This window comes from Phaenicophaeus curvirostris, unplaced genomic scaffold (genome assembly GCF_032191515.1).
Source record: "Phaenicophaeus curvirostris isolate KB17595 unplaced genomic scaffold, BPBGC_Pcur_1.0 scaffold_51, whole genome shotgun sequence".
Classification (NCBI taxonomy): domain Eukaryota; kingdom Metazoa; phylum Chordata; class Aves; order Cuculiformes; family Cuculidae; genus Phaenicophaeus; species Phaenicophaeus curvirostris.
In genome coordinates, this window is record NW_027206674.1 from 1,088,780 (window position 1) to 1,100,887 (window position 12,108).

Sequence of the window (12,108 nt, forward strand, 5' to 3'; positions counted from 1 at the left end):
GGGGCAGTTTGAGATGGTTTAGGGGTGTTTGGGGCAGTTTGGATGGTTTAGGGGTGTTGTGGGCAATTTGGGGTGGTTTAGGGGGCATCATGGGGCAATTGGGGCTGGTTTGGGGGCTCTTGGGGATGATGCAGGGTAATTAAGGGTGTCATAAGGGTATTTAGGAGCAATTAAGGGTTTTTTAAGGGTATTTGGGGCAATTTGGGCTGATTCAGGTGGGTTGGAGGCAATTTGGGCTCCTTTGGAGGGGTTGGGGGTAATTTGGGATGGTTTAGGGGCATTGGGGGGCTCTTAGGGGTGTTGTGAGTCAATTAAGGGTGTTTTGAGCATATTGGGGGGCCATTTGGCCTGCTTTAGAGGGGTTGGGGGTGATTTGGGCTGGTTTGGGGCGTTGGGGGGTAATAGCAGCTGGTTTAGGAGCTTGAGGGGGCAATTGGGGCTGGTTTAGCGGTGTTGGGGGCCAATTGGGGCAGATTCAGAGGGGTTGAGGGCAATTTGGGCTGGTTTAGGGGCAGTTTGGGTCTCTTAGGGTTGTTTCAGGTAATTAAGTGTGTTTTAAGGGTATTTGAGGGCAATTGGGGTCAGTTTAGAGGCGTTGGGGGCAGTTAGGGCTGGTTCAGAGGGCTTGGGGGGCAATTGGAGCCAGTTCAGAGGGCTTGGGGGGTAATTGGGGCCAGTTCAGAGGGCTTGGGGGGTAATTGGGGCTGGTTTAGAGGGGTTGGGGGCAATTAGGTCTGGTTTAGAGGGGTTGAGGGGCAATTGGGGCCAGTTCAGAGGGGCTAAGGGGCAATTGGGGCCAGTTCAGAGGGCTTGGGGGGCAATTTGGGCCAGTTCAGAGGCGTTGGGGGCAATTAGGACTGGTTTAGATGGGTTGAGGGGCAATTGGGGCCAGTTCAGAGGGTTGGGAGGAAATTTGAGCCAGTTTAGAGGGGTTGGGGGCAATTTGGGTTGGTTTAGGGGCATTGAGGGGCAGTTGGGGCTTATGGGGGGGGCAGTTGGGGCTGGTTTACGGGGTCGGGGGGGGGCTTTACTGGGTGAAAATGGGGGGGGCACAAAGGGGGTGAAATGGGGGGGGGGACGTTACTGGGTGACCTGGGCGGGTTACTGGATTCACTGGAGTTTAGGGCCACCCCCAAGGAGCCGCTTTGGGGGGGCCCCCACCCCCCCCAGGTAGGACCTTTGAGGAGGGGGGCACAAGATTTTCCCCCAGCACTGATCCCCCTGCCCTTTTCCCAGCTTCACCCCGGATTTCCAGGCTGGGGCCCCCCCTCACCCTCCATTTGCCCCCCCTCCCTTTCACCCCCCCATTTGCCCCCCCCATCCTCCTCCCATTTTAAGTTCATTTCCCACCACCCCCAAATCAGTTCCTGCTGTGATTTATGGTGTTTTTCTTTCTGTTGATGACCTTTTTTCCCCTTTTCCCCCCATTTTGTTATTTTCTCCCCCCCCCTCACCCCCCCCAACCCCCCCCACCCCCCCTCCCCAAATCCAGTTATCGTCATCACCCTTAGTCCCGCTCCCGCTCCGTCCCAGCGAGCAGGTACCACCTCATCGCCGCTTGGATTTACCACCCCCGCCAACTTCTAACACACCTCGCTGAACCCCCCATGTCCCTCCCCCCTCCTTGGGGACACCCCAGTGTCCCCCCACTTCTGCCCCCCGCGGTAGGACTCCCCCCCCATCCCATTAATCCCACCCCGTGCCTCAGTTTCCCTACTCAGCAGCTTTTTCCCATTGGCTTTCCCCCTCCCATCATTGTGCCCCCCCCACTTTGTCCCTGTCCCCCCGACCTCCCTGAATGTCCCCCCCCTCCCTCCTCAGTGTCCCCCCCTCCCCTCGGAATGTGTGTCCACCCCCCCGCCTCCCGCGTGGCTGCCTGTCGCATGGAGTGAGACCCGGCGGCATGCGGCCGCGGCTCCGCATGGTGGGGGGGGGGCGGATTTGGGGGTCTGGGGGGGGGCAGATGGGGGTAAAAATTGGGTAAAACGGGGCAAAAGTGGAATAAAAACGAGTTGGAATGGTAAGAACGCAGCAGGAAGGGGGTCTCGGTGCCCCCCTCCTTCAGCTGGGGGGGGCTGTGGGGCTCTCTGTGACCCCCTCGGTTTAGGGGGGGCTGATGGGGTCTCTGTGCCCCCCCCCATCAGTTTTAGGGTGTTGATGGGGGCTGGGGGAGGGTCTGCCTGTGTCCCCCTCCAGTTTTTGCGGGGCTGTGGGGGTCTCTGTGCCCCCCCCCGGTCAATTTTGGGGGTGTTGATGGGGGCTGGGGGGGTCTCTCTGTGCCCCCCCTCGGTATGGGGGGGGGGGGGGCTGTAGGGGACCTGGGTGGGGCTGGCAGAGGTTTAAGGGGGCCGTGGGGGGTCTCTCTGTCCCCTCCTCTGTTCTGGGGGGCCGTAGGGACCTGGGGGGGGGCTGACGTCTCTCTCTCTTCCCCCCCCCCAGCGCTGCAACTGCCTCTGGTGAGCGAGGGGGGGGGGCCGCGCGGTGCTCCCTGAGGGCCCCCCGCCCCCGCCACCCCCCTCCCGCCCCCGACAGATGCTGGGGCTGCCCCCGCCCCCCTTCCTGGTGCCGCGCAGCGTCGAGAGGTGAGAGACCCCCACCTGCACCCTCGGGGGACTCCCCGAGTTCCCCCCGCGCTCCCAGATTGGGAGATCCCAAATCGGGGGATCCTATTCTCCTCTTGCCCAAGATCCACAGATCCCAAATCAAGGGATCCCGCGCTCCTCTTGGCCCAGAACCAGGGGGATCCCAAATCGGGGGTCCCCCCAAGATCAGGGGGATCCTGATCCGCTTGGCTGGAGATCAGGGGATCCCGCGCTCCGCTTGGCCCAATTGAAGGATCTTCTTGGCCCAAGCCTGTCTCCTCTTCCCCCCCCAGCATCGAGATCGACCAGAAGCTGCAGGAGATCATGAAGCAGACGGGTTACCTGACCGTGGGGGGGCAGGTGAGTGCCAGGGGCCCTTGTTGTGAGGGGCACACGAGGGGACCCCGAGCTCCCTGACCCCTCCTTGGCCCCCCCAGCGCTACCAGGCGGAGATCAATGACTTGGAGAACCTGGGGGAGATCGGCAGCGGGACGTGCGGGCAGGTCTGGAAGATGCGGTTCCGCAAGACGGGCCACGTCCATCGCCGTCAAGGTGGGGGCCCTGGGGTGACGGGATCCACCCCCCTTCACCGGGATCCAGCCCTGAGCGCCCCCTCCTCACCTTTTTTCCACCCCCTCCCCAGCAAATGCGTCGCTCAGGGAACCGGGAGGAGAACAAGAGGATCCTGATGGACCTGGACGTGGGTCCTCAAGAGCCACGACTGCCCCTACATCGTCCAGTGCTTCGGCACCTTCATCACTAACGTGAGTCCTTGTCGTGTCCGGCATGAGATCCCCTTCCTGGCACCTTGATCCCCTCCTTGGTGTCACCAGATCCTTCTCCTCCACCGAGCCTCTCTCTTCCTCCCCAGACCGACGTCTTCATCGCCATGGAGCTGATGGGCACCTGCGCCGAGAAGCTCAAGAAGCGCATCCAGGGCCCCATCCCCGAGCGCATCCTGGGCAAGATGACGGTGGCGGTGAGCAGGGCCGGGGACGCTCGGGGACGTCTGGGGGACACGGGGAAGGGTCCCGGAGAAGGGGGGGGACACCTGCGCTGACGCCCCCTCCCCGCAGATCGTCAAGGCCCTCTTCTACCTGAAGGAGAAGCACGGGGTGATCCACCGCGACGTCAAGCCCTCCAACATCCTCCTGGACGAGCGGGGCCAGGTCAAGCTCTGCGACTTCGGCATCAGCGGCCGCCTCGTCGACTCCAAAGCCAAGACCCGCAGCGCCGGCTGCGCCGCCTACATGGCCGTGAGCACCCGGGGGGTGGGGGCTGCACCCCAGAACTGGGACCTGGGGGTCTCTGGGGGCTGGGGGGGCTGCACCCCAGAGATTGGGAGCTGGAGGTGCTGGGGGTTCTTCAGGACCGTGGAGGGGGCTGTGCCTCAGACATGGGTTCTGGGGATCTTGTACCCCACAGGGCGGACTCTGGGGGTCCTGTACCCCATAGGATGGGTTCTGGGGGTCCTGCACCCCACAGGGTGGGTGCTGGGGGGTCCCTGGGTGCTGGGGGTCCTGTACCCCATAGGGTGGGTGCTGGGGGTCCCTGGGTTCTGGGGGTCCTGTGCCCCATAGGGTGGGTGCTGGGGGGTCCTGCCCCCCCGGCCATGTCCCCAGCTCCTTCTGACCCCCCAGCCTGAGCGCATCGACCCCCCTGACCCCACCAAGCCCGACTACGACATCCGTGCCGACGTCTGGAGCCTCGGCATCTCCCTGGTGAGCTGGCTGTCCCAGCGTGTCCCTGCCGAGTCCCCGCGATGTGTCCCCTGCAATCCTCATCCACCTCTCCTGCTGCCCCTGTGCCCCTGGTGACGCTGCTGTCACCGTGTGTCCCCAGGTGGAGCTGGCCACGGGGCAGTTCCCGTACCAGAACTGCAAGACGGATTTCGAGGTGCTGACGAAGGTTCTCCAGGAAGACCCTCCTCTTCTGCCTCCCGCCATGGGCTTCTCTGGGGACTTCCAGGCCTTTGTCCGGGACTGGTGGGTGACAGGGACGAGCCACTTGGGGACAGGGACATGTCCCTGCGGTGGCCTCGCCATGCTCACCCCTCCCTTCTCCGCAGCCTCACCAAGGACCACAGGAAGAGACCAAAGTACAACAAGTTACTGGTGAGCATGGGACGTGGCCCTGTCACGCACGTCCTTGTCACATGTGTCCCCAGAGAGGGTCTCCATCCCTGTCCTTGTCACACTTGTCCCAGAGAAGGTCCCCAACTCTCTGTGCTCCCATGTCCCTCTCCTTGTGTTTCCATGTCCCCATCTCCATGTCCTGATGGTCGTGTCCATCTCCCTGTGCCCCCCTGTCCCTCTCCTTGTGTTCTCACGTCCCTATCTCCACGTCCTGGTGCCCGTATCCATGTCCTGATGTTCTCATCCATCTCCCTGTGCCCCCCTGTCCCTCTCCTTGTGTCCCCATGTCCCCATCTCCACGTCCTGCTGCCCGTATCCGCGTCCTGATGCTTGTGTCCATCTCCCTGTGCCCCCCTGTCCCTCTCCGTGTGTCCTCGTGTCCCCTCTGCTTACCCGTCCGGTCCCCGCAGGAGCACAGCTTCATCAAGCGCTATGAGATGCTGGAGGTGGATGTGGCCTCCTGGTTCAAGGACGTCATGGCCAAGACAGAGTCCCCTCGCACGGGCGGTGGCCTCAGCCAGCACCACCCGCCCTTCTTCACCAGGTAGCGCCCGCTGCCCGCCCGCGCTGCCACCTGGGCCCTCCCTGAGCCCGGGACGCCCACCTGGACCCTCGCCGTGGCCACCTGGACGCCCGCCGTGGCCACCGGGGCTGCCCAGAGTGGCCAGGACACCCGCTGTGGTGGTAGCCGCCGCACAGACACCGATGTTGTGGGTGTCCCGGCTTGTCCCAACGTCTTTTGGCATCCCCGGGCCCTGTCCTGGGGTGTCCCAGTGTGTCCCAGTACGTCCCAGTGTGTCCCCAGCGCGTCCTGCTGTGTCCCCACATGTGACAGCACTTTCTGGCCTGTCCCAAGGCGTCCCAGTTTGTCCTGGCGTGTCCCCAGTGGGTCCTGGTGTCTGATGCCACGTCCTGGCATGTCCCAGTGTGTCCCAGTGCATCCCAGCATGGCCTGGTGCAGCAGGGCCTCTCGTGTCCTCGTGTGTCCTCTCCTGCTGTCCCCACCCTGCTAATAACACGGGGCAGGGGGACACCCGTGTCCTCCCTGGCGTGGCTTGTGCCTCATTTTCCTTGCGGAGCTGATAGCTCCTTGGTCTCTGAGCTCGGGGATGTCCCCACCACTGTCCCCAACGCCACTGCGGGGTCCCCAAGGTGGGACAGGGATGGGGACGGGGCCTGGGATGCTACACGGACATGGCAGGTGACGAGGACACGGCATGAGGATGTGACAGGAGAGCACGGAGGTGGCATGGGGAGGTGGCACATGGATGTGATGGGATGGAGGACGATGCTTGGGGGCACGGAGAGACCGTGGAGGTGACACAGAGCAGAGACGGGACCTGGGGACACGGCACAAGGACGTGGAACAGACCCAGCGTGGGGACATCCAGAGGTGACATGGAAGGACGTCGCGGTGAAGACACAACACGGAGGTGGCACCAGGATGTGACGCGGGAACGTGACGCTGAAGGATGACACGGAGAGGTGGCCTTGGGGACACGGCGTGGGGACATGGCATGAGAGACATGGAGAGATGGCACAGAGAGATGGGAATGTGACACGAGGGACACGGAGAAGTGGCACAGGGAGATGGGAATGTGACATGAGGGACATGGAGAGATGGGAATGTGACGTGAGGGACATGGAGAGGCAGCACGGAGAGATGAGAATGTGACACGAGGAACACGGAGCAGCGACATGGAGAGATGGGAATGTGACACAGACAGAGAAGTGGCACAGAGAGATGGGAATGTGACACGAGGGACACAGTGACGCAGAATGGTGGCTCAGGAACGTGACCCATGGACACGGCACAGATGTGACAGGGACACATCCCTGGGATGTGACACGGAGGGACAGCGTGGGGACACGTCGCTGGGACGTATCACCGGGATGCGATCCCAGGATGGCGAGGGGACACAGCGAGGGGACACGTGGCTGGGCTGCGATGGACGGCGTGGGGACGTGCGACCCAGAGGGACAACGTGGGGATACGTCACCAGGAGGTGACACGGAGGGACACGACGGGGAGGGGGACACGGGGCCAGCACGAGGCCCCCCAGTGACAATCAGGGCCGGGCGCGGGGGCCACCGTGGGGACCCTCGTGTCCCCTCGTGTCCCTGGGGTGGCAGCAGGTGCAGTTTTAGTGCATTGTGGATGCGGGCGGCAGCTCCCCCCCCTCTTTATCGTCGTCATCATTAATTATTATTATTATTGTTATTATTATAATTATTATTATTATAAATGAGCATGTGCAACCCCAGGGGCCGTGTCAACCTCAGGCTCTGGGGATGGGGACACGAGGACATTGGGGACATCGTGGATGGGGGGACAGGGACACGGAGGTGGGGGAGGTTCTGGGGGAGGTGACGATGCTGGGGACATGGCGGGGGGCATAGGAACAGTGGGGATGCCAGGAGATGTGGGGACAGGGGGAGTCGTGGAGGGAGAGGGGGACACTGGGGACACGAGACATCAGGACAGGGGAAGATGGGGTGGGGACACAGGGACATTGAAGCAAACCAGGGAGCACAGGGGATGTGGGGGGACAACGGGGACGTTGGGGACACAGAAGTGACAGGGGCCCCTCGCCGGTGACGTCCCTACAGCCCAAGGACGGGCAGAGTCACCAGTGGCCTTGGAGGGAGGGGACACGTGTGGGTGGGAGTGGGGACAGGGGACATGGGGGGACATTGGGGACATGAGGACATTGGGGACACATGGGGGGACACTGGGGACATAGGACACGAGGGGACATTGGGGACATGAGAGAATCATAGGGGCGGGGGGGGACACTGGGTACAAAGGGATATTGGGGACATGTGGGGGGACATGGGGACATTGGGGACACAGAGGGAGCATTGGGGACATCAGGGGACTGCAGACACGGGTGACCCTGGGACATTAGGGACGTGGGGGGATACAGGGATATTGGGGACACATGGGGGGACATGGGGACACAGAAGGAACATTGGGGACATCGGGGGACACTGGGACATTAGGGACATGGGGGGACACAGGGATATTGGGGATACTGGTGACAGGGACATTGGGGACACTGGGGACACAGTGACAGGTGGGGCCCCCCTGGTGACACCCCCGCACCCCAGTCTGGCCGGTGGCCTTCGGGGGGGGGCCACGTGGGGGCGGGGGCGGCACTGGGGACACTGGTGAGACGCGGGGGGCCCCGATGGCGCCACGATGGAGCCCCCTTCTCCTCCTCCTCCTCCTGCCCGGGGGGGGCCCCGCAGGTAAGAGGGGGGCAGGGGTGGACAAGGGGGGGTCCTGGGGGTTGGGGGGGGGGCAGGGAATAAGAGGGAGGACAGGGGACAAGGGGTGTCGGGGGAGGCAAGGGGACAAATAGGGGTGTTGGGGGGGACAGGGTGGGGGGGCAGGGGACAAGGGGGGTTCCTGGGTGTTGGGGTGGGGGCAGGGGACAAGGGGGGGTCGGGGGGGCACCCAGAAGTGTCGTTCCCCCCCAGGCCCCCCCCCAGGCTGGCCGTGGGGTGACAATGGGGACCCGGGAGGGACCCCGAACCCCCCCAGACCGCGCTGCAGCGGGGACCGGCCTGGGGTGAGTGGGGCGCACCGGGAGGAACTGGGAGCGCTAGGATGGGGTCGGGGGGACACTGGGAGGGAACTGGGAGCACTGGGATGGGAGGGAGTGGGCACTGAGGGAAACTGGGAGGGATGGGCTGGGGGGCACTGGGGGGTATTGGGAATGCTGGGACGGACTGGGGGGGACTGAGAGTATTATGAGCACACCGGGGGAACTGGGAGGGCTGGGGGGGGTCACTGGTGCCTGTGGTGCTCGGGAGCACTGGGGCGGGGGGGGGCACTGGGAGCACTAGGGGACACTGCTGGGGCATTGGAGGGACACTGGGGGCGCTGGGGGGCACTGAGAGGCACTGGGGGGCACTGGGGGACTCTGGGAGGCACTGGGGGGCGCTGGGACCCCGGCAGCTGCCCCCCCCCCCCAGTGCCCCCCCCGGCTCCGCCTGGACGTGGCCGCCGACCCCGCGTTCCCCCCCGCACCCGGACCCCGAGCGGTGCCCGCGGGGGGGCGAGTCTTCGTGCAGGTGGGGACCCCCCCCGGGAACCCCCTTTTCCCTGTCCCATCGCACCCCCTCCCCATCATTGCCCCCCTCCAACCCCTTCCATTTCCCCCCCCCCCCCCAAGGTGTCGCTGTCCCTGGGCCCCCCCCCCCAGGGCTGGGTTTCTCCCTCTAACCCCCCATACCCCCCCCATTTCCTCCCCCCATACCCCCCCGACCCCCCCTTTTCCCACCCCCCCCAGGTCTCGGTTTCTCCCTCTGACCCCTCCATGTCCCCCATACCCCCCCTGACCCCCCCTTTCCCCCCCCAGGTCTCTCTGTCCCGGGCCCCCCCCGGCCTCGGGTTCTGGCTCCGCCGCTGTTTCCTCTCGCCGCTCTCGTCCCCGGTTCCCCCCCCCCCGGCCGCTCGTGGTTCTCCGAGGGGGCTGCGGGCTGGGGGGGGGCCGGGGGGGTCTCGGCGGCTCCTTCTCTCCTTCCTGCTGCCCCCCCGGTTCCCGGAGCCGCTGCAGTTCCTGCACTGCAGCCTGCGGCTCTGCGGGGTGGGGGGGGGCGGGGGGGGGTTTGCGCCCGGTACGGGGGGGGGGGGGCAGGGGAGGGGAAAATGGGGAGTGAATGAAGGGGGGTGTCAATGGGGAGGGGGAAAGGGGGGGCTTTGGGGCGTGAATGGGTGGTATTGGGGGTTCTGGGGGGGGTGAATGGGGGTATTGGGGGAAATGGGGGTGAATGGGGGGCTTTGGGGCGTGAATGGGTGGTATTGGGGGTGAAGGGGGGTGAAGGGGGGGTATTGGGGGTCTGGGGGGTGAATGGGGGGGCTTTGGGGTGTGAATGGGTGGTATTGGGGGTTCTGGGGGGGTGAAGGGGGGGTATTGGGGGTCTGGGGGGTGAATGGGGGGGCTTTGGGGTGTGAATGGGTGGTATTGGGGGTTCTGGGGGGGTGAATGGGGGGTATTGGGGGTCTGGGGGTGAATGGGAGGCTTTGGGGTGTGAATGGAGGGGCATTGGTGGAAATGGAGGTGAATGGGGAGTGAATGAGTGGGGGGAATGGGGGGACTTCGAGGGGGGAATGGGGGGTATTGGGGTGTCTAGGGGGTGAATGGGGGGGCATTGGGGGGAAATGGGGGTGAATGGGGACTGAATGACTGGGTGTGAATGGGGGGGTATTAGGGAAATGGGGAGTGAACGAATGGGGGGTGAATGGGGGTGTCATGGGGGGAATGGGGGGGATTTGGAGTGTGAATAGGGGGGTATTGGGGGTATGGGGGGGTGAATGGGGAGTGAATGAATGGGGGTGTCAATGGGGAGGAATGGGGGGACTTCGAGGTGTGAATGGGGAGGTATGGGGGGGTGAATGGGTTGTATTGGGGGGTCATGGGGGTGAATGGGGGGACATAGGGATTAATGGGGGGAATGGGTGTGAATGGAGGGGTGAATGGGGAGGTATGGGGGGTGAGTGGGGACATGGGAGGGACATTGGGGGGTATGGGGGTGTCAATGGGGGGTAATGGGGTGTTTTGGGGTGTGAATTGGGGGTGAATGGGGGTATTGGGGGAATGTGGGTGACTTGGGGGGAGTGGGAGGGGAAAAGGGGTCATAGGGATGTGAATGGGGGGGTGAATAGGGTTGGCTTGGGGGGGGTATGGGGGGGGCATTGGAGGGTGGAATGAGGGGGAATGGGGGACACGGGGGGCATTGGGGAGCATGGGGGGGGGCTTTAGCGGGGGCAAGGGGGGCATGAGGGGTGTGGGTGAGATGAATGGGGGGGAACAGGGAGGCATGGAGGGGGGGCACTGAGATCGGTCCCCTAGTCCCAGTATGGGGCACTGGGAGCAACGGGGGGGACACTGGGAGCCCGAGGTGAAGCGGTGTGTGTGTCCCCCCCCCCCCCAGTGCCGCCCCGAGCGCTGCTCCCGCGGGGGGGGGGGGGGGCTCTGGGTCCGGGGTCCCCCCCCGGCCCCCCCCCCGGCGCCCCCCGGTACCGGTCGCTCCGCACCGTGTCCCGCCCCATCGTGGTGACACTGGGACCCCCCGGCACCGCCCCCCCAGGTCCGGGACCCCCCCTCAGGAACCCCTAAACCCGGGAACCCCCCCTCCACCCCCCAACCGGGACCTCAGAGACCCCCTGGGAAACCCCCGGACACCCCCCACCCCCCCCACCCCGCAAACCCAGGAACCCCTAAGCCTCGGACTCTCCGGGACCCCCAAACCCAGACACTCCCTCTCCCGCTTGAACCCCCAATCTCGACCCCCCCGCCCCCCATTTGCCCCCCTAGAGTCTCTCCTTTGTGCCCCACCCTCAACTCTTCTTACCCCTCCCCCAGATGCCCCCCCGGTGCCGATCCCGCCGCCCCCCCCAATTCTGCGTCGCCCCCCTGCGCCCCCCCCGCCGGCCCTGCGCCCCCCCCCGGGTGAGAGCTCGGTTTGGGGGGGCTGTGGGGGGGTTCTGGGGCCCCTCGGCGAGGGGAGAGAGGTTTGGGGGGGGGTCTGGGTCCCCCGGGTTGGGGCAGGGGTTTGGGAGGGGGTGTGTGTGGAAGTTGGGGATCCCCTAGGGTGGGGGGGCTGGGGGGGGTCCTGGGTGTGTGCTCCCCTCCCCATAACCGGGGGGTGCAAAGGTTTGGGGGTCTGGGGGCAGGGTACGGAAAGCTGGGGTCGCCATGGGGTGGGGGTGTGTGGGGGGAATTTTTGGGGAGCTGGAGGGGTCCCTGACGCTGCCCCCCCCCCCAGCCCCCACTGTCCCCCCCGGGGCCGTGGCTGCCATCTCTTTTGGGGCCTTCGTGGTGGGGGCGGCGCTGGCGGGGGGGCTCTGGTTCGTCCACGGGCGCACAGGTGAGGGGATCCCCCCCCATCCCAGTGACTCCCCCAATCGCCCCCCCGTAACTCCTCCGATTGCCCCCACAATAACCCCCCATCCCAGTGCCCCCCAATAACCCCCCCTTGACCCCCACCCCAGTGACCCCCCACTCCAGTGACCCCCCCAAGTGCCCCCCAATGACCCCTCCCAATTGCCAACACAGTAACCCACCAGTGACCCCCCCACAAGCCCCCCTCCGACCCTCCCAGTAACCTCCAGACCCCCCCACTCCAGTAGGCCCCCGCAAGTGACCCCCCCCCCACCGGCTGGACCCCCCCTAACACCCCTCCCCCCGCCGCCCTCTCCCCACTTAGACTCCCCAGACCCCCTATTAATTACTCCCCCCGTTGTTGCCCCCCTCCTCACTGCTGCCCCCCTCCTTTACCCCCAGCCCCCCATCCTCCCCAGGGCCCCCCCAGCTCCAGCGCTGCCCCCACCACTGGAGGGGGCCAGGTATGGGGGGGAACTGGGGGATACTGGGAGCACT

General features: G+C 65.2%; 3 protein-coding genes across 3 annotated transcripts in view; 2 read left to right on the top strand and 1 right to left on the bottom strand.

Annotated features, from left to right (window-relative positions):
• The window catches only part of LOC138734015 (calmodulin-regulated spectrin-associated protein 3-like), a 13,653-nt gene extending 12,373 nt beyond the window's left edge, over window positions 1-1,280 (bottom strand). Inside the window, 2 exon segments of the mRNA XM_069881548.1 lie at window positions 1,011-1,030; window positions 1,274-1,280. Coding sequence (XP_069737649.1) covers window positions 1,011-1,030; window positions 1,274-1,280 — 27 coding nt within the window.
• A 142-nt stretch (window positions 1,281-1,422) lies between these two features.
• Window positions 1,423-6,998, top strand: MAP2K7 (mitogen-activated protein kinase kinase 7; the record flags this gene model as incomplete). Its single annotated transcript, XM_069881581.1, is given in 14 exon segments — window positions 1,423-1,540; window positions 2,440-2,465; window positions 2,467-2,582; window positions 2,876-2,942; window positions 3,020-3,121; window positions 3,123-3,134; window positions 3,226-3,285; window positions 3,287-3,346; window positions 3,454-3,561; window positions 3,659-3,838; window positions 4,223-4,303; window positions 4,425-4,567; window positions 4,651-4,696; window positions 5,128-6,998. Coding segments are annotated over 14 exon segments (1,257 nt in total), but the record flags the coding sequence as incomplete, so codon positions are not given.
• Window positions 6,999-7,784: 786 nt separating this feature from the next.
• Window positions 7,785-11,872, top strand: TGFBR3L (transforming growth factor beta receptor 3 like). Its single transcript, XM_069881549.1, has 8 exons — window positions 7,785-7,969; window positions 8,201-8,296; window positions 8,682-8,797; window positions 9,085-9,343; window positions 10,661-10,816; window positions 11,092-11,181; window positions 11,486-11,596; window positions 11,859-11,872. Exons 1-8 carry the CDS (start codon window positions 7,909-7,911, stop codon window positions 11,870-11,872), a joined length of 903 nt encoding a protein of 300 aa, XP_069737650.1. The 5' UTR covers window positions 7,785-7,908.
• Window positions 11,873-12,108: the final 236 nt, after the last annotated feature.

Coding starts and splice junctions, on each gene's coding strand:
- TGFBR3L (XM_069881549.1), top strand. CDS start 7,909: ATGGCGCCACGATGGAGCCCCCTTCTCCTCCTCCTCCTCCTGCCCGGG. Junction 8,798..9,084: donor GGGGGCGAGTCTTCGTGCAG/GTGGGGACCCCC, acceptor TTCCCCCCCCAG/GTCTCTCTGTCCCGGGCCCC. Junction 11,182..11,485: donor CCTGCGCCCCCCCCCGGGTG/AGAGCTCGGTTT, acceptor TGACGCTGCCCC/CCCCCCCAGCCCCCACTGTC.